Source organism: Mustela erminea, chromosome 16 (assembly GCF_009829155.1).
Source record: "Mustela erminea isolate mMusErm1 chromosome 16, mMusErm1.Pri, whole genome shotgun sequence".
NCBI lineage: Eukaryota > Metazoa > Chordata > Mammalia > Carnivora > Mustelidae > Mustela > Mustela erminea.
The window spans coordinates 69,980,227-70,007,155 of NC_045629.1; the positions used below are offsets into that span (position 1 = coordinate 69,980,227).

The 26,929-nt window shown below is 40.3% G+C and overlaps 1 protein-coding gene across 5 annotated transcripts in view; it reads left to right on the forward strand.

Moving 5' to 3' along the window:
• The window catches only part of NSMCE2 (NSE2 (MMS21) homolog, SMC5-SMC6 complex SUMO ligase), a 213,731-nt gene that overhangs the window by 91,182 nt on the left and 95,620 nt on the right, over positions 1-26,929 (forward strand). For 3 of the 5 annotated variants that reach the window (XM_032315665.1, XM_032315668.1, XM_032315670.1), the window contains one exon: positions 14,297-14,380. The exons of 1 other annotated variant lie outside the window; for it this stretch is intronic. In XM_032315665.1, the coding sequence (XP_032171556.1) occupies positions 14,297-14,380 (84 nt within the window). The remainder of the gene's footprint in view (positions 1-14,296; positions 14,381-26,929) is intronic. One more of the 5 variants, XM_032315666.1, reaches the window with a different exon arrangement.

Genomic DNA, 26,929 nt, shown 5'->3' on the forward strand with positions numbered 1-26,929 from the left:
ATACCAGGTCTGTTCAGGGTACTAGGAAGTGTAAGTGACGGTAACATTCCCATTTTACAGAGGAAGGTACTGAGGCTCATAGAACGTGAGCAGTTTGCCCAACTTCATATTCATGATCCAGACCCAGGAAATCTGGTTGCAGAGCCCAAGCCCTGAACCGTCACGTAAACTGCCTCTTGTTGATTGACTTCACTGAAGGAAAAGAAAAAACTCTTAGAGTACGAGAAAACGGGAGGTCATTCCACCAGTGATAATGGCATCTCTTTTGTGGAACATTAGATTTTTCCAGGAGGAGTGATTCCTTTGGAGTCCTTTTGCTAAAATCAGTGCTGCTGAAACAAAGTGCCTTCCTAAGTAGGCTAATTCTGAGAGTGATTTACCACATACCCAGCATATCTTTCTTAGGCTATATGTGCTAATCCCTAAAATGAGCTGAGTCTGAGGACTTCGTGTTCTTTCACATGACCTCAGAGACTAAAATCAGCTCTTAAACCGGTGCTGGGTTCTGCCATTCAGAGGGCAGTGCTTGGAAGCAGCTCAGCTAAGAGGGAAGCTTTCCTTCAGTTGAAGGCAGTTCTCCTCCTCTCGTCTTGTGGCTCTTTTAAGTTCTCTAACAACCTCTTTCTGTCCTTTAAACTCCATTCACCTCCAACCCCACAATTTTTTTTATAGTCACCACTACCAAACAGTTATCCAGAGCCTGCTGCTCTTGTTTCTTCCTTGGCTCTGTCCAGGTTCCCGATAGCTGCCGCAGAAGTCGAAGTGGAAATCGTCAGCTCGCCCTGTGCCCGTATCCTAGCGGTGGAACACCTCCCTGGAGAGGCAGGGCTCGAAGGAACAGTGAGCAAAGACGCTTCTCCAAGGAGGTCCCCTGGCATATTTCTCTTTCATTGTGTGCTTTTGGGGACAGTTGTTTTTATTTGGTAGGGTGTTTTTTTAATTTCTTGGCCTATTTTATAAGAAAGTATTTTGTCTTCACCTGGGAGCAAATTGTACCTCCTCGCTGGACGGAGTGGTCTGCAAGGACCTTGTGGTTTTCAGCCCCTGCAGCCCAGCCTAGGGCCGTTGTAGGCAAATGATCATTCTGCTTGGGGAGTCTGAAGCAGAGAGAATGAGTGCATTTCCAGGTACAATATTCATGAGTTTTGTGGGTTTTTAAAATTTTTCAGCTAATGATTTCCAAAAGGTGAATTTTTAATAGACTTGTTACAGCTTAATCGAAGTGTATCATTGAGCCTGAAGTTGCCTTCACTTAGCACCCACATATGTAACACTTAGTAATTAATTACACTTTTGATTCAATACCACTTTATATTTACTTGTAAGAAAAAAGAGTGCATACAATTTTCTTCAGGAAAGCCAGAATCAAACATTTTTGTCTTGAGCTTTTTCTCCACACATTAAACCATTGTGTTGGTAATCAAGATGAGGCACTGTGGAAAGAAATGCGGTTCTACCCTGAGGGCATTGTGACTTTTGACTAGATATTCTTGTGCCCCAGTCTTTGTGTGAACTTTCTTTTAAACATGTCTAATCCTGACATTTTAAAATAACATTTTATAAATCTACCGGAAGGGGAAGGTGACCATACAATTATCAGATGGTGAGTTCTAATCATGGGACGTTCGCGTGGGTTGTCTGTAATTGAAGACAGTGCATCCTTTGTAATTGAAGACAGTGCAAGTAAGGACGTGGAGATGGCCAGGAACAGGAAAGAGAGGGGTGAATGGCTGCTTTCTCAGTACTGAGCCACCTCCTATCTGCAACTGGGATCGGTTCTAGATCTCATCCTTTGGTGTGTGTGTATGTGTGTGTGTGTTAAAGATTTTATTTATTTACTTGACAAAGAGCGTGAGTGCACATGTGACAGCACAAGCAGGGGGAGCAGCAGCAGGAAAGGGAGAAGCAGACTCCCACTGAGTGGGGAGCCCGACACAGGGCTCGATCTCAGGACCCTGAGACTGTGACCTGAGCTGATTGCCCACACTTAGCTGACTGAGCCACCCAAGTGCCTCCAGATCTCATCCTTGATGCTTGGAGGCGCTGGGGATTGGAGAGACCAGTTTGGGCATTGCAGGGCACTCTAGGTTAGTGTTTTCCCAGGTTTTTACTTCCTGACTCTGGAGGAAGGAATGCCACTTGTCAGAGAGGGAATGAGAGTTACTCTTGAGAATCAAGGTATAGTTTTGGAGATGTGGTTGTGATGGGGGGAGGAAATTTGTGGGGAAGATGGAGAGGAAGAGACAACTTTCCTTCTCCCCTTTACTCCTCCCTGTTTGACAGTCTGGTTATTTCTGCTTTCTCCCTTGGCTTCCTCTTCTCTCTCCCCCTTCAATGGCTCTGTGCCTCAAAACTTGTTCTCTCTTCTCTCTCTCTCTTCTTTCTGTGTCCCAACCCCCATTAACTTCCTTCAGTGGCCCTATCCTACTTCACAGAGGTGTCTACCCGTCGGTACCACATTCACGGCATGGCTGATGCAGTCTGAGATACCTGCGTCCCCCCACGGTCTGTGTCAGAATCAGCCTTTGCCACCCAGCAAGCTTCGCCAGACTTTGTAGGTTCCCTCGGAGTCACAGTGAGCCGCCCGCACGCTTCCTCATCCATCTTCCAGTCGGGTGGACAGTCTCCAGATCCAGGAGACTTGAGATCAGAGCGGACCTGCCATGTCCTAGACACTGGTAGTAGAGATTGTATAAATGGTGTCAGTGTCCGTTCTGCAGGTAACAGGGAGAGTGTGCGGGTTTCCCCTGCTTTGTAGTTGGGGGATCTGCAGCTCTGAGAGAACAGGTCACGTGGCAGACGAGTGGCTAGGCCGCATTGCCAGCTGAGTCTTTCCCCATCCAGAGCGGTGCTTTGCTGCCTAGCAAATAACTAGTCAAATGCTTACTTACTCAGCTTCCTGTTTACAATTAAAGAAAATTTTTATTATTATCATTTTCTAAACTATGGCATTGATTTTCACTTTTTAATGACATCTACCTGAATATATGGAGATTAATATTAATAATCAGGAAATCTTCTACTGGACTAGTAAGACTCTTAAGTATTTGCAAATCTGACTGAGCTTTAATTAAAATTTCTTTATATTCAGTCTTTTTAAAATTACTTTGCTAATTATATAATTGTGTATATTGTAGAAAATTCAGATAGTATAGGGGACAAAAATAAAAAAAAAACAATAATCCCACCATGCAGAGATAGCCACACACCAACATCTTCTGTATGCCATTAGTCTTTTTTCCTGTAAAATATACACTTGCAAATTTGAGATCAGCCCAGTGTCTTTATTATTTCATTTATTATGCTGTGAGCTGATTAAATATTTGGAAACATGATTTTAAGATGAGGTCTAAAATTCAATTTTGTTAATGGATCGTGATTTTTTTCCTCTTTGAATCATTACTGTCTATTAATACTCATTGGTAGTCTATCCATTGATAATAATGACTGTTACCATTTTTTAAAGTCAATTTGGTGGTTTAAAAATAACTTATGCAATTGAGCCTGTACTATCAAAAGGTACCATTTTTAGGTCATTGCTTTGTTATTTTAAGTTTATGTATTATAAAGATTAAATATTGATACAGCTTTCAGGATGAAGTTGTCTTCCAAAAATTACTTCAAGGGTTTGAACAAGTGTTTGGTGTTTTGTTCTGGTAAAAATATACTCCTTTTGAAAGTGTTTTCATACATCTGTTAATTCAGTCAGCAGACATTTATTAAATCCTTTCCTGTATAAGGTGTTAATTGCTGAGAATAAAAAGAAGAAAAGCATGCTTTCTGCCTTCAAGAAGCTTATAATTTATGCAGGTAACATACACACACACACACACACACACACACATATAGAGAGAGATATATATACATACACATAGTATAATGGTAAGAGTAGGACTCAAAATAAATAAATACTACAGTAAAGCCACAGACAGTGTGCAGGGAGAACACAAAGGAAAAGTGGTTAATTCTGATCAGCAGAGCGAAGGGAAGACTTCCTGGAAGAGTTGACATTTGAGCTGGGCCTTAAGACATGGGTGGAATTTCCCTCAGAGAAAGCAGCAAAGGTATGTGGGGCTGGGAGTATAGTATAATCAGACCCACAGGCAGCTGGGAGTGCATTTTGTATTGAAGAAAGCACATGTTCCAGAGGGCCTGGTGTGTAACGTGCCAGGCTGGGGTTAGGGAGTAGGGGGTTGGCACGGGGCAGGTGTATGGGAATAGGCAGAGGGCAGTGGTAGCATGGGGACCCAGAGCTAGTAGGGTGTCAGACAACTGATGCTCAATTATGTGTTCCCGGCTCTGCGCTAAGTTCTTCTCATCTGTAATCTCATTTTACTTACAAGACAGTTTGTGAGCTATTTATAGCACAACTCAGAGATGGAAGTAAAAGTTCAGAAAGCCTCAGTGATTTCCCTCCAAGTCACAAAGCTTGTAAGAGGCAGGACCAAAACTCAAATGTAGGCCTGAAGTTCATGCTTTTTTTTTTTTTTTTTTTTTAATTCTACCTACCTAAGTTGAGATAAGAGTATAGAAAGCTCTAAAAACTGTTAGGTGTTTGTGGGCATTGCTGGTTTTTTGATGAGTGATATTATCTGACTAGTGAAGATATTATCTGACTAGCGGAGGCAGAATGAAGGGTGAGTTAGAAGAAAGATATTGCAAGAAATGAGACAAGATTGACAACCATGACAAATCCAAGCAAGACGTGGTGACTCTGGTGACCAAAATGGCAGTGGGAACAGAGATGCAAACATGGAGAGAAGGGATTTGGAGGGAGAATTTAAGCACTTGGAAAGACTGATGGCCTAAAGGCAATGAGGAGGACTAGATTAGGTTCGTGGTCTCAACATTTTTTTTTTTTTAATCACACCTTATTATCACACCTACTAATTACCCCTTAGTAATTGAATACTTTTCAGCGTGTACCCCAGTACAGAAATTTTATTATTTTATTTTTTTACTCTCCTTTCCAGTAGATTTTGTTGTACATATTCGTTTTAGAGGTCACTGGAATTAATTAAGAAGAATGGGTGTTCGGGAATGTTGACAAGGAGGAAAAGTTAGCAAATTAGAGTTTCATTTCGGACACACTGAGTTTGAGGTGCCTAAAGGAGTGCACTCCTCTGGAGATGCTTCTTATAAAGTTGGAACTGAGTAGTAAAGTGAAATCATACCAAGCTAATGTCCTAGGTGAAATTCAGCTTTATCCTCAAAAGAGAGACCAGCATATATATTTTTCCTAGTTCTTTTTTTTCATGTAAGAATAATTATAGATTAAAGTCAGGAGTCTGTTTTGTATTGTTTTTAGCTACATATCTTTTGTTGATTGTCTTAGTGTTTTATCATTTGATTCTCTAAATATTTACAGAATTTTGAAAATGCTATCCTTGGTTGTCTAAATTAAAGAGTTAGTGTTCTTAAAATAACTCTTTTGTATAGTCTAAAACAGGAAAATTTTTTTTAAGGCCTTGTAGATTGTAATTTATTGGCCTATTCAGACTTCCTTAAATATTCAAAGGTATCAAGCCTAAACATGTCTTCCAAACAAGGAGATTCATTCAAAGATCAGAATGTCTTTATAAATGTTTTATGCTTTTCAGTAACTTTCTCAGAAGTTAATTCTCATTTCCTTCTGGCTAGTCCTCTGTTACTGAGTTAATACCTATAAAGCCTAGCCCCAAATACTTTCCATTTATTAAGACCCTACAGTTATATGATTAAAGGCACAAATGCTGGTTGGTGTTTTGGGGGTGGTTCAGTTCAGTTTGATTTTAATTAAGAATACTATTTTCTCAGACTTCAGCCAGCAAAATCTTTTATCCTTAATATTCAAAGCATGTTTCCCTTTGGGGAAGTAGGGATGAAAAACAGCTGTAGTTCCTCCAAATCTCATGTAGTTCAGTTAAGTTTCTTCCTTTTGTCTATTGCCTATTCAACATCAATATCAGTATCCTTGATGAATATTTATTGACTACCCAATGAATAGTGGTACCATTGTAAGTTGATAATACGCTGATGTAGGAAAGCACCTTTTCTTTTTTATTGCTTAATGGATAAAAGACACAAAGAACTTAATGGACTAGGTCAGATTCACAAAGAGTCTTTGGTGCACTTGGGCAAAGAGATTCTCAAAACACATACGTAAAAATGGAAACACTTGGGACGCCTGGGTGGCTCAGTTGGTTAGGCGGCTGCCTTCGGCTCAGGTCATGATCCCAGCATCCTGGGATCGAGTCCCACTTCGGGCTCCTTGCTCGACAGGGAGCCTGCTTCTCCCTCTGACTCTGCCTGCCACTCTGTCTGCTCGTGCTCACTCTCACTCCTCTCTCTCTCTGACAAATAAATAAATGAAATCTTAAAAAAAAAAAAAATGGAAACACTTCTATTGGAAGAAATGGCATGGCCATACCAAGTGCATGGGTTTCCCTGATCTTGCCCCTGTCTTTCTTAGACAGCAGAGGGCAGCAGCATGAGATACTAGTTCTGGAGCCATCTGTTTTTACTAGCTCTTTCCTTCACTGAGCTCAGTACACACCAGGTATAGCTGCCCTGCATGGACAGTAAATATTTGAGGGAGAAGATTAAAGCACCGAACAAAATCATAGTGTAGATGGGCAGTCCATAAAAATGACAGTATCTGATTTTACATTCTAACCCATATAATCCTGGTCTCTTGCTTTTTAAGTCTTCATTCTAGAACATTTTTGAGAGAGCAGATATTTAGGGCTGTTAGTCATAGAAGAAGCCGTATGGTTGCAGGATGTTTGTAGTCGGTTTACAGGTAGTAGCAGCATGAGCCAATCTACAGGAAGTGCTGTGCCACAGTGAGGAATGAGTAAATGTGAATGAATGATTGCTGATGTCTCTTCAGGAAGACAGCTTGTTCTGTAGGTGATCTGGATTCACAAGTCAGTAGCCGCTTTGTATTTGGCTAGCCTAAAACAGCAGTGATTGTAAAAACAAAGTGACTCAAACATCTCAAGACCTTTGTTCTAGTTCTGTCGCTTTAAAATTGTTAGGCGCTCACAGAGCAAGCACTTGAAAGCTTTTTCTCAGTGCCTGGAACAGAGTTTGTGTTTCCTTTTGTGTTACCTCAGAACTGTGATTATCACTTCTGCACACTGTAGGTCACAACCCGCTAGTGAACAGTGACATCATTGTAAAAGATTGTGACCAGGATTTTATTGTAAGAGAAAACAGGGTAGATTAGAAAATACCACATGCACCATGCAAACGTTTGTCCATTTAAACTTATGTTCTATATGCTGGGTTGGAAGGTAAAGCGTATCTCTATGTGCAGGTCATGGTAAAAAAAAAAAAAAAATTTTTTTTTTTTGAAAAACACTTCATTGTAGCATGCATCACATCTTCATATGATTCTGTTTATAATAATCTGTCCCTTCTACTAGACTGAGCACCTCTCGAAAGAAAGAATCACATTTTCACATTTTTTTGTCTTAAAATTCCTAACACCTAGGACCAATCTGCCTGACATATACAAAGTGTTCGGTAAATGTGAAACGGATGAATGAGTGCATGAATGAAAATCACTTATTTCTTCTGAGCCTTTTATTTCTTTTTCATAAATTCAAGTGTTACCCACCAGATCTCACAGTGTTATTCTAAAGATCAGTTGCGATAATGTATGTGAAAATGCTTTATACAAGTGTTAGAAGCACAGTCAGGGTTATCATGCAGCATCATTTTTCTTGTTGGGCAGATAAGGCTCAGGAACTCTAGAAATCTTAACTCAGTGTTCTCAAGGTGGCATATTCTTTGTTGTTCTTAATATTATGATAGGCTTTTTTTTAAAGCTGTAGAGTTAGAAATTAGTCTTGAAAAATTGGATGTATGCCTTTTTGAAACTTCTTACTATGAAACATTCAATACACAAAGTAGGTATGGGGAGGAAATCTTTTTCCTCTACCCTTCTAGGTTCTTTTGGTTGGTCTGTTAATTAGATTGACATAATATTAGCAGGAGATTGAAAGGTTTAAATAGGAGAAGAACAAATTTAATTGCATAGGTACAGGAGCTCCACAAAGTCATGAGAGGCTCAGATACAGGCAGTTGCAGCTTATATGCCATCCTGAGCCGAAGAGAAGGTGGCAGGAGTCGGGCTTCAAAGGAGAGGAAGACAGTTCACAGGGAGATGGGAAGCGCTGATGTTTGGTAAAGAAATGTTTGGCATACCTTGCAGAGACCATGGGACACAGACAGGACTTTGAATAAGTAGGCTCTGTCAGCTCCCCCGAGCTTATCACACCTAGCTCACACTCTTTGTAGTTACCTCTGGTGATAGTTCTCTTCTGGGAGCAGGCCCTCTATTTAAATTGTTAGAGACAGTTAAGCAGGAGATAAAAACCTCTTCCTAACTCTTCTGGGCCTCCATTGTCTTCGGCTCAAAATAATCCACATGTGATAGTGGCACGTTTCCAGGAGGCTCAGTCTGAAGGCTCAGGAGAAGATGGATGGACTTCTGTGTAAGCGTTCTACCTTCAACGAACAGTTGGCCGTTTATAGCCAATTTTGTTTCATCTGCGTCCTCTCCTACCTTCCTTTCCCATCTTACTGTGAAAGAATAGTGGATTTCTTTTCTTCGCCTCCTCTTCCTCCTCCCCCTCTTTGTTTTTACCTTTTCATGTATCTAGAACGTTTTCTTTTTAATTTTTTATTTATTTTGGGGAGAGAGAAAGAATGAGTTCAGTGGGGAGAGGCAGAGGATGAAGGAGAGAGATACCCAGGCAGACTCTCTGCTGAGCCTGCAGCCCAGTGCAGAGGCTCAATCTCATGAACCCCAGATCATGACCTGAGCCAAAACCAGGAGTTGGATGCCTAACCAACTGAGCCACGCAGTCCCTAAAGTATGTAGAACTTTTAACAGTCTTTTAAATGAGTTATTCTCTGACAGGAACTAGCAGGTAAACAAGATACATTATTTCCCAAGATTTTCATATGATGGTGACCAAGTATATTGCAAAACATGATCACATTCCAGAGTCGTAACTAGTTCTGGAGGCTTAGTTACACAATGGCCAACTCTGTCATCTTCTGCAGAGATGTGACCTTACAGAAAATAGAGAATCTGAGGCATGAGCTTTAAGCTTTTTGAATTTTTGTTTTGTATCATGTAATAGTCCTCAAGCCTTTGACCTTTAGCTAGGCAACAAAGTGTATCCAACTGAGACTTCAGGAATACCTTAAAGCTATAGTAAACTCTGCTTTAAGGCTACATAACATGGACCTCAGAAGTCATAGTCAACTTAGAAGAAAAGAATTTTTAAAACACAGTAAATAAAAATCATTGTTATTAATTTATTATTATTAATTATTATTATTATTATTAATTATGAAACCAGAAAAGATATTTATCTTTTCTGGTTTCATAATTCTGTGATTCAGGACTTCGTATGATCTAAACACAAATAATTTTAAACTTTAAAGATGTTTAATTCTGCCAAATATTTTATGTATGAATTATGTGGAAGTTTTTTTCCTTCAAGTCAAAAGTGGAGCTCATTTTCATTTTTAATATAGTACTGCTAAGTTTTGCAATGAATGAGTAATCTGTGATTTTGTATGTCCCCATTGTCTTGAAGTTTTTAATATATCCTTGAATTTTTTTTCCAAAGTAAAATAAATATAAGTGCACTTTTATTTTAAATTATTTCAAGACATGGGGCACCTGGGTGGCTCAGTCTTTAAGCGTCTGAGTTCAGCTTAGTTCATGATCCCAGGGTCCTGGGATAGAGCCTCATGTTCTCTGCTGAGTAAGGAGCCTGCTTCTCCTTCTCCCACTCCCCCTGCTTGTGTTCCTTCTCTAGCTTTCTGTCTCTCTGTCAAGTAAATAAAATCTTAAAAAATATATATATATAAAAGATTTCAGGACATATTTGTACTAACGTAAGGAGGTTACCCCAAACCCAAGTGGTGAGGGTTGTGGGTTGGGAGTGCCAGCTGGAGGAGGTGAAAGTCACGTGGTCTGAGTATTCTGACTCCGAAGATGTTGTGGATCACAGATCGGGGTAGATCTTTGTCAGGGACATTATCATTCCACCAGTCTCCCTTGCTGGAATCCTAGAAATCATCTCTTCCTCTTTTATTCCCTTCATCTACAAAATAGATCCTTATAGGTTATTTATTTAGAAAAATCTCTGGCTTTATCTTTAGCTTTTTGCTTTTTTAAAGGATCTATTTATTTATTCTAGAGAGGACAGAGGGAGAGGGAGAGAGAACCCTCAAGCAGACTACCCACTGAGAACAGAGCCCAATGTGGGGCTCCGTCCCAGGAGCCTGGGATCATAATCTGAGCCAAAATCCAGTCGGAATCGACTGAGCTACCCAGGCACCTCTGGCTTTATCTTTTTCATTCCTGTGACCAGAGCATCAGTTCTGATCTTTATGAGCATACATCTGGACTATAATAACAGCTGAGAAGAAATGAACTAATACTTTGCGACCAAGCCGTTTTATGTACATTTAACCCTTAAAAACAGACCTGAGAGGCAGAGCGGTTATCTGCATGTCTCAAGTTGTGAAAACTGGGCGAGCTCTTACAGGAGCCCTGTATTGCTAAGGAATCTCCTTGCCCTGAGTCTGTCTGTCCCTGAAGTGCATTCTGTATCAAAATACCATGATAGGGCACCTGGGTTGCTCAGTGGGTTGAGCCTCTGCCTTCGGCTTGGGTCATGGTCTCAGGGTCCTGGGATTGAGTCCCACATCGGGCTCTCTGCTTGGCAGGGAGCCCGCTTCCCCCCGTACCGCTTCTCCCTCTCTGCCTGCCTTTCTGCCTACTTGTGCTCTCTCTCTGTCAAATAAATAAATAAAATCTTTAAAAAAAAATACCATGATAATCTCTATAAAATGTAACTCTTGCCTAGTAAGAAAAAACAACAACAACAAAAAATAATAATAATTGCTGATCCAACACTTTACAAATTACTAGGGTTTTTTCAAGTTCAATTTCATTCTGCACAAAGTACTCCCTGAGGTTAGTATTATCTTGTATTACTACCTTGTAAGTAACCTGTGATGACTTCTGTTTCCCATCAGACCAATGATAAAGTCTTAATATTGATGACATTCCACATTTTGCACTGTGGCCCTGCTGTATCCATGTAATCATATCTCTCAGTGTAAACTGGAGTTAATTTTAGCTAGGGGAGCTTCCTTATGGTCCTACTCAGCTACCATTCTCATCTCTTAGCCTAACATCTGTTCAGACACAGCTCTTGTCCATGTCCCCCGCTTTCCCCCATCCCTGTCCTCTCGGTGTGAACTCTACAGTCCCTACAGGGCCCATTTCAAGTCCACCTTTTTGAAGAAGACTTCTCCAATAATTTGTCTTCTTATCTCTTTTTCTTCTTCATTTCCTTTGTCAGATATGTTTGCCCTTGAATGTAATTTAAAATCTTCTCCCTTAACTATAAAAGTAATACATTGCCTCACGTAAAAATAATATGTAGGAAATCTAAAAGTGAAAAGATAACTCCTGGTTTCCCAATCCCAGTTCATAGAAGGAACCACTGTGACATGTCTTTACGGTCATATTTCTGTGTATAAACAAGAATGTGTGTGGGCACATATCCACACACCTGTTTACACATGTGGAAAATAGATATAGGTACATCTGCTTTCTACAGAGACACCGTCACGGCTTTCTTTTTTCCACTTGACAATATATCTTGGAAATCTTTCCATGTTTGGTGAGTGGAAGTGATTTCATTTAAGCATATTGCTTTATTGCCTCATATTATTTCATGTCAAATCATTTTACACATCTGCATTCTTACCTTCCTTCAAAGAAAGAAACCATCAAGCCCTCAAGAGCAGGAGTAACCATATATTCTTTCTCATGTCCGTTCCTTCACTCTTCACTCCTCGTGCATTTATTGCATATCTCACTGTTTGTGCCATGGAAAATTAGGGATGTTCGCTTCTCATAACCCCTAAGGAGCTAGGATACAATAGGTAGGAACTGAGAAGTGACACAGACTTCTGTTACTGGAAATACGGCCCATTGGGTTATTTGAGCAATCCTCTTGCTGAAAACCATCCAAACTCTCGAATATGTATAAGAAAACATCCTCAGAGCAGCAAGGGGCAGAAAATCAAAGGAAACCTAAGGAACAGCAAGAGTCCACAGGAAGTTTGAAGAACCAAGCTGCTGTAGCCCAAAGGGCATTTGCCAATGTAGGCGAATTTGAGTTCTGCCTGCCTTATGGGTAGTAAATCTCTACAGAAAGCTAAAGAAATGATGAACATAAAATACAGCTTGATGATTGGTTGGGGGCGGTGGATGCAGGGAGTTTCTGAAGTACTCAGAATTTTCTATTTATTGACCTGGGGACAGCTCTCCAGGGAAATTTAGTTTCTAAACAGCATATTTATTTTGTGTAGTTTTCTATATACATGTCATAATTGACAACAAAGAATTAAATGTAGAAGAACAAGTATAGAACAATATATATAGAAATCTCCCATGTGTGTCTATTACATAAATGGATGTGTGCATGTGTGTGTATTACATAACTGGGATCCATGATATATAAATTCTTCATGTTATAGAATACATAAATTGATGTTTGTGTACATATATAAGTATGTGTGTTTGGGGCTGCAGGTGTGTGTGTGTGTGTGTGTGTGAGTGTGTGTGTGTTTCTTGTACATAGAAAAAAGATCTGGAAGAGTATTCACCAAACTACTGAGGGCAGCCTTGAAAGGTAGAACAGGGATGGGGAAATAGAAAGGAAGGATCCTATATTTCGTGCTTCACTGTTAATTTTTTTTTAAGTAATCATCATTATTATTTAGTTGTTTTTTTTTTTTTTTAAATCAGACTTACTGAAAGATGTGACTTCTGTCTCTGCCCATAAGTATAAAAGGTACTCCTGCTGCCATGTTCCATACCACTTGGCACAGTACCTTTTTTTTTTTTTTTTTTCCTTAAAACATATATCTTGTTCCCTCACTAGGCCGGAGCTCCTAAAGGAAACAAGACAGTGTTGGGCTTACATTTCTATTTCTTGTACCTTAAAGAGAGTAAAAGTCTCTAGGCCTCCAGGAAATATAACATTTCCTTAGAGGCTCTTTTGAATGTTATTTTGTACCTGGCACAGCAGTGGGCATAAAGTTGGCACAGCAAATACAGGTTGATTTGAATTTAACTGACACTTTGTGGAACCTGTAGGCAGAGGTGGAGTCCACCATGCTGTGCCCCTTTTGATCTCAGAACGCAGGAAAATGAAAGTACTCTCTGAAAATTGAAGTAGGAAATGAACATCAACTAGATTAAATCCAAGAGAGTCAACATGAACCTAAGAAACATAAAGACTCCTTGGACAGTGAGATTTGACTATAATTAAGGGTACTGGCATCTTAAAAACACGCAAACATACAAAATCTCCATCAGAAGAGCATTTCCTCTGTCTCTAAAACAGAGAAAAAGAAAAGCAATCAATTTGAGTGTTGTGATACCCAACAAAGCATGGTCTGGCCGCTAACACCTGCCAGGTTGAGGCATGCATCCAGCCTGCCTGGCAGGTGGCAAACCCTGTTGTGGAAGAGCTGCAGAACCTCTTGCATTTTGTGCTGGGATCCTGTGTAATTATAACTCCACTTGCTCTGCTTCCATGCTCACCAAGCTTCCCTCCAGTAATTTGCCTTCCCAAGGAGATGACGTACTTGTCAGGCTGATGGGCATTCAGTAGCCTGATTCTTCTGCTGTTCACTGTAAATAATAAAGTCGCCTTCTTCTTCTTCTTTTTTTTTTTTTTTAATACATCAGTGTCTTGTGAATTTTGTTAGCATGAGTCTGCATTCCTGGGTCCAGTCAAAGAGATCGGGTATGAGAGTCTGTGAGGTCCATCAAGGTAAATGCTACCTTGAGGGTATCTGTTGGAGCGGACTGCTGGATTTACGAGGTGATGCCCATCCGTGATGTCATGCTTCATGTGGCCTTTCCATTCCACACGTCACCAGAATGATTCTGCCCAGATAATCCCTTAGGAGCATCTTCATAACATGCACATTTCAGCTAGAGAGTACCAATCATAGTATGTCAGTGAGAGTAGACCCTTTTCTTCTGGGTGAGTATTACTTGTTTGGTTTAGCAAATTTCACACCTGTCCAGAGGGATGGAATATATATTGTCAGTGCCACATCATGAGGATCTCTGACAACTCATTTCCAAGTCTGGCTTCTCAGCCTCTTCTGGCTTCACTCTGGCTCTCATCTCATTGTCCACATTGATCCGGCATCATTCTCAAGTCACTTCCTAATCTGGTCTCTCTTGCAGCAGCAAAACCTAAAGAAGATGGAGGACACAATGAGGTCGACAAGATTAAGGATAAGGATGCAAGTAGAGCAGGCAATGAACGAGGTTATAGAATTTTTTTCTTCCATTCTCATCTTTCTCTCTCTCCTCAAAACAGCCCCAGTAGCATTTGGAAGGGTTTCATATACCACACATGTGACATGTTCAGCTCATCTATGAATACAACAGAACTTAGACCAGATTTCAATAAATGATTAATGGCAGTTTCTTGCTAAGAAGGGTATCAGAGTAGATAACAGGGCACAACCCATTACAACTCTTAAGGGAATGCAGGAATTCTAAGTGAATGTTGCCTCAAATATGACAACTGTCAGGTAGGGGGAACTTTACTCAATTGAGTTTTCCCCCTTTCTCCTGTTCTTCCCTTCCACTCCAGCTTCCAGCCAGCATAAGTGACCTCTAAATTTTACCATAAATATATCAGGAATTTACCCAGAGCAATCTTCAGTGGTCAGTGCTATTTGAAATAATATATTTTTATGAGTAGATTAAAATCCCACAAAAATTCCAGATAGATTAATATAGAATCTTAAAAAGAAGATTTTACAAACTTGGTTTTTAAAATGTATTTTTCTTTTAACATTTGCGATTTTGTCCATTTATACAATTGGAGTTCTGCAGCAGAATTAGACACTGTTGGATTATTAGTGTGTGTAATAAATTCATGAGGCTTCTATCCATGTACATCATGACCAAGCTCTTCTTGTGTGTTGTTAAATGATACGGGGCTAAATTGCTAGACAGGCAGTTGTGGACCGTTCCTGATTACCTAGATGCTAATTGAGTAGTCAACGAATTCACCAGGCCTTTTGACCCAATTTGCCAGATGGGCTTTCATTTTCTCTGGGTGAAAGATGATGCTAATGAGGACAGGGTCCAGTTTCCATCCCCTTGTAAGCAAGGTTTGTTTCACAGCCAGAGACAACGTAGACAGGAGATCCGTAGCCCCCTTTCGGACTCCACCGTCATGGAAGTTAGGCCCAGTGGCGTTGAAACACAAAGTAATCAAGCCTATCACCACTCTGATGTACCTGTCCTACGTTTGTGGATTAGTACAGCATCTTAGATAAAAGTGAGCATTTTCTAGAGCAAATCTGGCAGTTTGGTATGTTCTATGCTAAAGGAGAGCGTAACAAAAAAAATAAAGATCATATTCCCATCTTTTATTAAATGTTTAATTACCTGAGGAGAGGATGCACGTGGTCAGCATTTATTTAAAAAAAAAAAAAAAAAGCAACACCCAGAACTTTCAAAACTACCTGTATTTTTCAGAACTGACATACATCTTACTATTTTACTGAAGTGCCTGATAACTTGTCAGGATCCCTCCACATAGGGCAGTACATAAACTGTACTATGAATAAAGGAGTAGAATGAACCAGGGAAGAAGGGCCACCGAGAAGTGGTGAGGGTTTGACCTCCTCTTCCCGGCCTTCCCTTGTCATAAGCCCAGCCCACTGCCTTCCGTTTCCTTTTTCTCTTTCCTTCTGTTGAAGGTCAGAGCCTAGCTAGGGATTCACTAGCCAGAACTGAAAAGACAGGCGGATTGTAGAACAGAACTTGCCAGAAGTTGAGTAGCGTAATGGCAAGCTGAAGTTTCCAGCTGTCAAAATGAGACAGATGTCCTCAGATCCTGATAGACCCTTTGTATGGAAGCCACCCTTTCACACCCTGCCCGCACAAGGACCCTGTGCCAAGTGGCTGAAGAGACAGAAGTTCTTCTCTCTCTGTTCTTTCCTGGCATGTTTTTCTTCCACCCTCCTGCAGCCTTCTGACTGCCTCTTGTCCCTTTTCAGTAAAAGTTACCCTGGAGCTCAGTGTGTTAGATCAATCCCTGTGTGTCTGTGTGTGTTGTGTGTGTGTATCTACATTTTGTTTTTGTTAGCTTATAATACACTTTAGAATAGTCCTTCCTAACCAAGCGGTTCTTAACTTTTTAGGATTGCCTGTTTAGACAGTCTCAAAATTCCCCTCAACAAATGTATATGCACATAAAATGTTGGATACAGTTCTACATTATTCACACACTCCTAACTTCTGTTTATGGTTCTCAGCTGGATTCAGAATCCCTCTCCCATGATGGAATTCCATGGGAGAGTTCCATCCCCCATGATGGAATTCTACTTGCATGGTCTCTTGTGGGATTTGAAAATATATTCATTCACCAGATACCCATTAAATGCCTACTCTGTGTCAGGAACCGTGCGGGGCACTGAGATAAGGTGAAAAGGACCATGGCCCACCCATCAACATTTCGATTAAAGTTGAGGTGATAGACAAATAAACAGGATTACCATACAACATGGATGCAGCAGTAGGGGAAATATGGGATACTTTGGGGAGCACATCCAATGAGTGTTTAATTCAGCTTTGGGACATCAAGAAATTTTCCTTATAGTGATACCTGAGTTATTACTCCCAAGTAGAAGGAATGCTGTGTATAAAGTCAAGGGCATCATCAATTTGTGTATCATGTTGAGAAATTTGGGCTTTGATTTTTAAGGAGTCTTAAGTTGAGGGGATAAGGATTGATCTGTGAGGAAAAGTGCTGTAGCCTGGAGAGAATGGGTTGGGAGAAGCGGGACTGGAGGCTGACAGGCTTTGGCAGTAAGCCAAGCAGACAATAGCAGTGGTTTTAACTAAACTACTGAGTATGGATGAAAGAGGATGAGTGGAAAGAAAATGAATCGGGAACCGCAGAATTTAGTATTTGACTGCATTCATTCCTTCAGTAGGGATTGGTTGTGCTGCTGTGCGTTAGGCGCTCTTCATTCTTTAGCTGGCCACCCTTGAGTCCTTCGATGTGAAGATTCATGATTCCCTTTAGCTAAGTAGTGGGGAACCTGTGACGTTTCCTATATAAGCTCAGGTTACCATCTTGAACCCAAAGCCTATCCAGTACATCCTGATGAATGATAGCGAAGTAGACAAGACACCATCTCTGTCCTCAAGTCCAGCGGCGATGACTTCCAGGCTTCTGGAGTGGACGGCTCAGGGGATGATGGTGCTGTTTGCCAGAGACGGAACAGCTGTGGCTCAGAACAAAGGTCCTGGGCGGAAGTGCTTCTTCAGGCTGTAAATGCCGCTCCAGAAATTTCAGGCTATCCCTGTAGGTAAGAATCACTGTGCTTAATGACAGATGTTGCTGATGGCAGAAAGTTTGTACAGAAACAGTATTTGGGGAGGGGCTGAAGAAGCACCCATAGAGATAATACTTGGAGCCAGGAAGAGGATGTTGAGTGAGAGGAGGGGCTGAGGTTGGGACCTGGAAAAACCACAGAAAAAGAAGAGGAATCTGATGAGAAAGCCAAAGAGTATAAAGAAAGTAAAAGATGTCCCAAGATGGAGCCCGAGGGTCACAAGGGAGGAGTAGCAGTGTGGCAGCCGCGGCCGGCCTCAGGATGTACTGGGTAGGCTTCTGGTTCAAGATGGTAGCCTGAGCTGACATACTCCGCCTCATACGTTCACCAACGCTTTGGCTAAAGGGAATCATGAACTTCACAGCAAAGGGCTCAGAGGTGCTAGCAGAGAATAATGGAGATCAATTTTATGCCACATGAATTCTATCTCAATAAAGCGGTCATTAACAAAAAGTGATGAAAAATTCTCTTTTGAATATATTCTCACATAATTGTTGTACTTAAAAAATGAGTAAACGGGGGCGCCCGGGTGGCTCAGTTGGTTAAGCGGCTGTCTTCGGCTCGGGTCATGATTCCAGGGTCCTGGGATCGAGCCCCGCATCAGGCTCTCAGCAGAGAGCCTGCTTCTCTCTCTCCCCATCTCCCTGCCACTCTGCTTACTTGTGCTCTCTCTCTAGCTGTCAAATAAACAAATAAAATATTTTAAAAAAAATGAGTAAACGATAAAAATCCAGATGTGTGGGGGTGGAAAAGGGGGGAGTGAGGGAGATGACCACCAAAGGAGAATTGATTTATACCCAGTCGCCTACTAACATCGTGTGTGGAAAGCGGCGGAGCGGCGGCTTACACATTGGAGGGAGTGTGCCGTGGTTCATGTTTTACAGTCGGCGGAGGTATCATTTCTTGAAAGGGCAGCAAAAAGATCATCTCTGACATGAAATGGCTTGTGGCACATCCCATTCATGTACTTGTGCTGAAAAACAAAAATGCAGAGCGATCTAGAACCAAGCAAGTAATGAGAATAAAGAAACCAATAGGGGAGGAAATCAAAATAGGGTATCTTAAGTTGTATGGAATTACTTATGAATAACAGTTGTTATTATAGTAGTAAGCCATAATCCGAACAGTAGATGAGTCCTCATAAAACTAATATAACAGACCAGTGATAATGGGGACCCACAATCATAAAATGCTTCAACAGTTTGGCAGGCAGCAGGAAGACGAAAGAGCACAAGGAGGGTTGGCTTCTGTAAAGAAAGAGGATGAAGACATTTTAAGTTAAGCAGCACTCGTGTTGAAATGAGATGAAAAATTTCTTAATTGGCCATGAGTCAGAAGAGAACATCTTAATATGGCTAAGGAGATGGTGGTTAAGGAAAAAACAATGTAGAAGCATAAAAAGCAGAGTATAGTTTAAATTAAAACCAAACATATTCACTACCACACAATAACAACCCAATTCTGGTAGAAGACATGTATTCAAATTGATTTTTTAAAAAAATCCAATCATAATAATTTGATCCAGAGTTACTAAAAAAAAAAAAAAAAGGCATATAACCATAGATGCAGAGGGAATTTTTAAAAAATATATTTGAAAAGAAATATTTTTAACCCATGACAATAAATTCAACCTACAAAATGAATGACCAAAAATAAATTTATAAAATTTTGGATAATTAAAATTGACAAAAATAGGATTAAAAGAAAGGCCTCCCCCAAAGTACAAATCCTAGACATATTTATCAGTAAATTCTGTCAGATCTTAAAGGAGCAGGTATTTCCTGTGCTTTTTAATCTACTTCAAAGCATGCAAAAATATGGAAAATGGTCTTGTTTATTTTATAAAACTAAAATGGCTATGACCAAATTGTGTTTTTTTTTCTTTTTCTTCAAAGTTAAGAACACTGTCACTTAAAACTAAAATGTATGAAACCTTCAATCAAATATTAGCAAATGAAGTATAAGAGCCTATTGAAAGAAATGGAAAATATGAACATTTGAGACTTTTTTCCATAATGTAGCATTTGCTTATCATTAGAAAATCAGTAATATGGTAATCACGTTGAGGGATCTTAAGAGGAAAGCCTTTTCCTTCCTGTGAGCCAAGCAGTACTCTGGTGATCCAGCAGTGAACCCAAGTAACCAACTCCCTTTCTTTGTAAAACTTATTTGGGTGGGAGAACAACAATAAATAGGTAACGATTATAATCACATATATGATTTTGAGGTGTGACAGATTTCAAATCAGTGGGGGAAAAGATGGCTTATTCCAGAAAAAATTTGGAACCATTGGCTAATGTTTTCTAACACTATTTTAAATCCCAAGCTTCAACTTTATATTAAAATACATTCCAGATGAACTGAGGAGTTTAAATGTTAGAAATTGAAACCAAACTATGGGAAGAAATCAACAGTGACTACTTGTACTACATTATGTTCTGTCAGAGCTTTTCAGTCATGTCAGAAGTAAAAGTGCTTGGAAAGATTTATGACCTGAAGGATGATGTTGCTTCACCTCCAAGACAGTGAGGACAAAAACAGCTACTTCAGACTTGCAAACATTCAACAAAGCCTAGCATGTTGACAAGATTTATTTGAGGGTTTCATCTGGGAAGAACTGAAATATCCAGGAGTAAGCCCAGCGTCATTACTTGGTACATAAATCCAGCTCTGCCAGCATTCTGGATTGCTTCCTGCATGCTAGATAGCGTGCTGAGGCTTTACGTGTAGTACTGCAAACAGGCATCTGAGGTAGTGACGGGTAGTCCTTTGCAGACTTTACAGGTAGGGCTCACAGGCACAGAAAGGTCTCTAGCTTGCCCTAGGGCAACCAGCTAATAACTGCCAGAGCCGGGATTCAAATTCATCTGGTGCCAGAATCCGTTTTCTCAATCCTTAGGCTGGACCAAACATGTCTCTTGATTTTCTGACTTACTAAAGTTCTCAAAAGACAGGTTTCTGAAGATGAATTTAGGGAAGGGAGAAATTTAACTTAATCGGTCCAAAGAATAAATTTGGGTGATAGCTTCCCTCCTCGCAGCTGCAGATCCCCTGGAGCCTGTGAGGGGTGCTTTTCTCACCTGCATCCAGTCTTTGCCAGAATATGTTTCGGGGAGGGTTCAGAATTCAAGTTTCATTCTGTTGCCAAAATAACTTCCCCAAAAAATCACCCTGAAGAATTTTTGAGTAAAAGATTTCCCTGTTTACCCCAAAACAAACGAGTGGACTTCAGATGTCACTCAGTTTTCATCAAAAAGTGTTTGCAAGGCTGGTTTTTCTCCATTTGTGATCCCGAAAGCAAAGCTCATCAGCTTGACCCGCATTCCGTTCTCTTTCCCACACCGCTGAGGCCAGGAGGCAGAAGATTCTAAGCGAGGAGACTCTTTGAAGCAAATTTCCCCCCGCCAAATCTGCCATTGTTTTAATACTTTAAGTATGGGATTTAAAAAAAATTTTTATTTAAAGGTGACATGGACTTTAAAAACTTTGAGAAACACTATTTTACACCTGTGCATATACTGGTATGGGAATGTGAATATGTTTACAAGATAGTTTTCAAAAACAGCACATCTTTCTATAACCTCCCAGATTGGCCTAGCCCACTTATTTTAATTATCCTAAAAAGGACTGGGATGTTATTAGCATCTCAAAATACCATTGATTTTCTAGTTATCCTTCTATTTTTAAGTTTAGTTTAACTTAAAATGTGGAAATGTTTATAGCACGAAACCTGTATTATTTCCTCATCGAGTGTGAACACTTAATGAAAAATAACCCACTTTTACTTTTTTTTTTAAACTTTTGTTCTCATAAATTCAGGTTTGTCTGCAATTATAGCTATAATTTCTCCTGATTTTCATTTATTTTGTCATATCTCTTCCACACACTTAGTAGTTTCTATGTTTTAAATCAGTCTGAATCCTGATCTTTAAATAAGATTTATGTCGACAGCTGGTAAGTGTTGATAATAACATTACTATTAGCTTGTGTATACTAGTTATGTATCTATTACAATAAAACAGTATGTACAATATCTTATTTTTATAAAATATAATAAATCTGATACTTCCATATGGAAAAAAATCTGAAAGGATATATACATAGCTATTAAAAGTGGTTAACCTTTAGGGGCGTCTGGGTGGCTCAGTGGGTTAATAAGCCTCTGCCTTTGGCTCAGGTCATGATCTCAGGGTCCTGGGATCGAGTCCCACATCGGGCTCTCCGCTCGGTGGAGAGCCTGCTTCCTCCTCTCTCTCTGCCTATTTGTGATCTCTCTCTCTCTCTGCCAAATGAATAAAAATCTTAAAAAAGAAAAAATGGTTACCTTTGGTGGTGAGACTACCAATGATTTAAATTTTTATTTATATGTATATTCAAAGTTTTAATAATAAAAATGTTTTATTTCCGTAATTTAAAAGTTTAAATAATTGACAGTGGAGTAAGGTAGTCCGCTCTAGGACAAAATAGATAAATGTCAGTAGCTGTCTTATATACCAGCCATATGTTTAGAAAGTATAATGATGGCAAGGAGGACAAAATAGACAAGGAAATAATCTTATTCTCAATAGTAACATAATAACATAAATGCCCAGAAATGAATTTAAGAAATACATACATCTTTTCAAAAGATTTTTTTTGAAATGGTTTTTCTGAGATGCTTGACACAGTGGGAAATTCTTTTATGGGCTTTAGTAGGAAGACGTGATTTTTTTTTTCACTACTGCAAAGAGAAGAAAATTCAGTCTTTTACACAATGGAAGGAATAATAGTTTGCTTAGTAGAACAAGTAGCATTTAGTTTCTGAGTAGATATGGAGCTCAAAGAAGTGCTGGGGACAGTGATATTTTCAAATTTTCAACTTAGGTTGGACAAAAGAGCTCATTAACAAATTCAAGTAATAATAGAACCATTTCTTGAGAGCCTGTTATATAGTAGATAGTGTCATAGTTATTTTCATTAAATAGCTGATTTCACCTTTACCACTATCTGAAAATTATTAACCCTGTTTTTTAGATAAAGAAACTGGCTTTTTAAGCAACAATAAATCAGTTGCTCAAGATCTGACAGGGGTAAAGTGTCAGAGCTGAGATTTGAACTTTGACCTGTAGACTAAACTTTTTTGTTTTTGTTTTTGGGTTTTTTCCCCCTTTACAGAATACTACACTATACCTTTACTACAAGACAAAGACCCCAGAAGGAGAAGCAGGCTTGGGTTAGGACACGGAGTCTGGCTTTTTAACATACTGAGTTTAAGAGATTTTTGTTCATTTGTTTTACTTTGTACTTTATCTCTGATCTGTTGTAGATTTTCAGTGTCTCAAATGTTATGCTGGGGAAGAAGTAGTAGCTGCATAAACATTGGTAGGCAGTACAGATCACATTATAAATACACCTCATGGTTTGTCTTATAAAAGCAGCATCCCATCTAACTTCTCTTTATTATGGAATCGCTACATTAATATTGTGCCCTTCCTCCAGATTGCTTGAAATGAGGTCATATAGGCAGTCTTATTTACAAGGTCATTATTGCAGGTAGGAAATTACATTTCCTAAATGTTCCACCACACAAGAAGAATCTTGAGGGAAAAAATTCATTCTTTTGGGGAAAACTGATTTTACTTTCTTGGTAAAATGCTACGATGTATTCACTTAATTGACAGATCCCACCAATTATTTATTTGTTTATTTTTAGATTATCTTGTGTTTTGGAAGGTTCTCAGAAAGCTTAAAGGAGATTAAGTATTTTCAGGTCTGTTTAAGTGTGTGCTTCTAAAGCTATAATTAGGTATCTCTCTGAAATCAAGCTAATTTATTATTCCTTTCTTCTTTAGTCAAGATTTACCTTTTGGAATTAGGCTTACAGTCTGATCCTTACTGATGTCAAATTATTTCATTCCTTTGACTTTCATATTTACATTTAATAAATCAAACTCCGATACTTCTGTTCACATTCATGATTCAGTCATGTTTAAGGAAGTCTAATAACTAAAGTCTTATGTTTTCATATTCTGTTTAATGGCTAGATGCATGTCAGTGCCTGGTATTTGAGTCATCAGTGTGCCACAAGACATTTTACCAAGACATCTGCGTCATCAAATAATTAAATTACAACTATTGCTGTGAGTGGGACCCAATTTGCAAAAGCAAATGGTGTCCCCTTTGAAAGAAGAAATCAACAATACTCATCATTCAGATTCTTTGGTTTACACTTTTTTTTTTTTTAAAGATTTTATTTATTTAATACAGATCACAATTAGGCAGAGAGGCAGCCAGAGAGAGGAGGAAGCAGACTCCCTCCTGAGCAGAGAGCTCCGATGTGGGGCTCAATCCCAGGACCCTGAGATCATGTCCTGAGCTGCTGAAGGCAGAGGCTTGAACCCACTGAGCCACCCAGGCGCCCCTCCAGATTCTTTGGTTTAAATAGCTCTGACTTGCTTTTAAAAAAAAAAGCCAAGTAAGTAAGTAAATAGAATGTATTTCCCATATATAACAAATTCTGAGTCATTGCTATTTTTTGTGTAACTGACCCACATAGATTCTTTGCTGTATTTTTTATCTATGTGCCCCAGTGTGTGTGTGTGTGTGTGTGTGTGTGTGTGTGTGTGTGTGTGTGTGTTCTGTTTGGCAAAATGAAGGACTGTAATATGATTAGCTCGTGGCTACTATGATAGCTCATAGTTAATATGATTAGCTCATAAAAATCCTCCCTTTTTTGGAAGATTTTATTTTATGTATTTGAGGATGGGGGGGTTGCGGCGGGGGTGGAGGGAGAGGGACAAGCGAGCTGCATGCTGAGTGCAGAGCCCACCATGGGCTCAGTCACAGGACCCTGAGATCATGATCTGAGCCAGACTCTATCAAGAGTCGGATGCTTAACTGACTGAGCCACCCAAGTGCCCCCAAACCCTCCCATTTCTAATGCTGTGTGACTTTTACGCTAATTTTCTTTGCGCCTTAATTCTTTTGCTCATCGATGTGGCTGACTTGTCCAGAATAGGACCTCCATGGTACAAGTGACTGATGGAGACTGTGAAGTTCTGTGTAGACAGTTTGGCCCGGGAATGAACCCAGTCACTCAGCACATACATGCCATGTCTGTCCTAGAAGAGCTCACATAGTCTAGTAGAGGAAGGTGATGACTTTAAAACATGGCTCCCAAAATTCTTTGACACTGCCATCATTTGATGGAGCTATACCCTCTCCCCTTGATTTCTTGGCTCTGTGCTTGCCTAACAGGAGACTATGATAGAAGTCTATTCCATTTCTACTTAGAAACTGCCAGTTTCTGGGCCCAGGCCTTAAGAAACTCGCAGCTTCCACTTCCTGTGTCTTGGGACACTCGCACTTGGAACTCATCTACCGTGCCGTGGAGAACCTAAACTGCTCTGTGGAAAGACGCAGGCGGAGAGGAACTAACAGCCAGCTCCTGCTGGTCCGCATAGGGAGTGAGTCATCTTGGAAGTAGATGTTCCAGCCCCGGGAGAGCTGCACCAGCTGACACTCTGTGGAGCAGAGACCAGCCACGCTCGCTGAGCCCTGCCCAGATTGCAGATTCCTGAGCAAAACAAGTGCCTGTTGGGTTAGGCCACCAAGCTTTGTTGCCGGAGTAGTCACATAAACATATGCGACTACAAAAGTAGTCACATAGTAGTCGCATAAACAAGCAGTTTTGAAGCAGTGGAGAATTATGATGGCAAGAGTATGTCCCAGGTCTCGCAGGAACTCTGAGAAGAGACAGCTAATCCTTCTGTATCAAGGAAGACTTCCTCAGTGAGACAAGTGAGCTGAGTCTTGAGTAACAGCTAGCCAGGCAGAGAGAACCAGAGTGAGGTGTTCCAGGCAGAAGGGACAAGAGTGCAGACAGGAGGAGAGCAGGAAGCAGCGTGATTTGCGTGAGGACTCAGGAGCGCTCAAGGGTGGCTGCAGCACAAAGCCGGACATAGGAAGGACCGATTGCTGCGACCAGAGAGATTTGCCAAGTTTGAGTCCCGGAGGTCCTTGTGTGCCAAGTGAAGGCATAGGTTGTATTCGGACTGCTTGGTGTTTTTGTCAGGACAAGAAAGGTACAGCAGTCTGATCACATTTGTGTTTTAGATTGCTCAGTTGACTGTGGGGAGAGTGGACTTAGAGGGTATTAAAACAGGAAGCGGGAAGACCAGTTAGTCAGGGGACCACTGCAGTTGTGCCCGCGAGGATGACAAGGGCCTGAAGTAACTGTGGGGATGGGGAGCAGCAGAAGAAAATACATTCAAGAAATATGTGGGGGTTCTCTGGAAAACAGCATGGAGGTTCCTCAAAATGTTGAAAATAGAACTGCCTTATGACCCAGCAATTGCACTACTGGGTATTTACCCTAAAGATACAAACATAGTGATCCTAAGGGGCACGTGCACCCGAATGTTTATAGCAGCAATGTCCACAATAGCCAAACTGTGGAAAGAACCTAGATGTCCATCAACAGATGAATGGATAAAGAAGATGTGGTATATATACACAATGGAATACTATGCAGCCATCAAAAGAAATGAAATCTTGCCATTTGCGACGACGTGGATGGAACTAGAGTGTATTATGCTTAGCGAAGTAAGTCAATCAGAGAAAGACAACTATCATATGATCTCCCTGATAGGAGGAAGTGGAGATGCAACATGGGGGCTTAAGGGGGTAGGAGAAGAATGAATGAAACAAGATGGGATTGGGAGGGAGACAAACCATAAGTGACTCTTAATCTCACGAAACAAACTGAGGGTTGCTGGGGTGGGGGGGTTGGGAGAAGGGGGATGGGGTTATGGACATTGGGGAGGGTATGTGCTGTGAAGTGTGTAAACCTGGTGATTCACAGACCTGTACCCCTGGGGATAAAAATATATGTTTATAAAAAAATAATTAATTAAAAAATATGTGGGGGTTAAAAAAGAAAGTATTGAGATAAAAAGAAAATACTGAGTAACTGTGGGGAGAAAGGGTGAAGTGAAGGAAGACTCTTAGATTTCTAAGTTGGCTGACTTGCTGTGTGTTGGTACCACCAGAAAGGAGCAAAAAAAGAGCACGAGTCAAAAACAAGAGGAGATTTAAGCTACAGGTAAAGAGTTGGGACAAGTATTGTCCCAAAGGTGACAGTTGGAATTATTAGTGGATGAGCTCCCGGAGCAGAATGGGAAGAGGTTCAGAGTATGAAACTCTTAAGAGTAGCACCCTGACGTTTAAAACACAGTCAGAGAAGAAGGAGCCCATAAAAGAAATGGAAAAGAAAGATAAAAGAAGTTACAGGAAAACCAAAAAGGAGTTGTCTCAGTAACCAAATAAGTAGTTTCAAGTAGGCTTGAAACTTGTGTGAAATGTGAAAACCAGGCTGGAAAGAGGCATAGATGAGAAGTCACTTCTGACTGTAGCCAAGCTGGACAAAGCCAGGTCCTGGTGGACGAGTCAGTGGGTCGTTATACAGGAGACACAG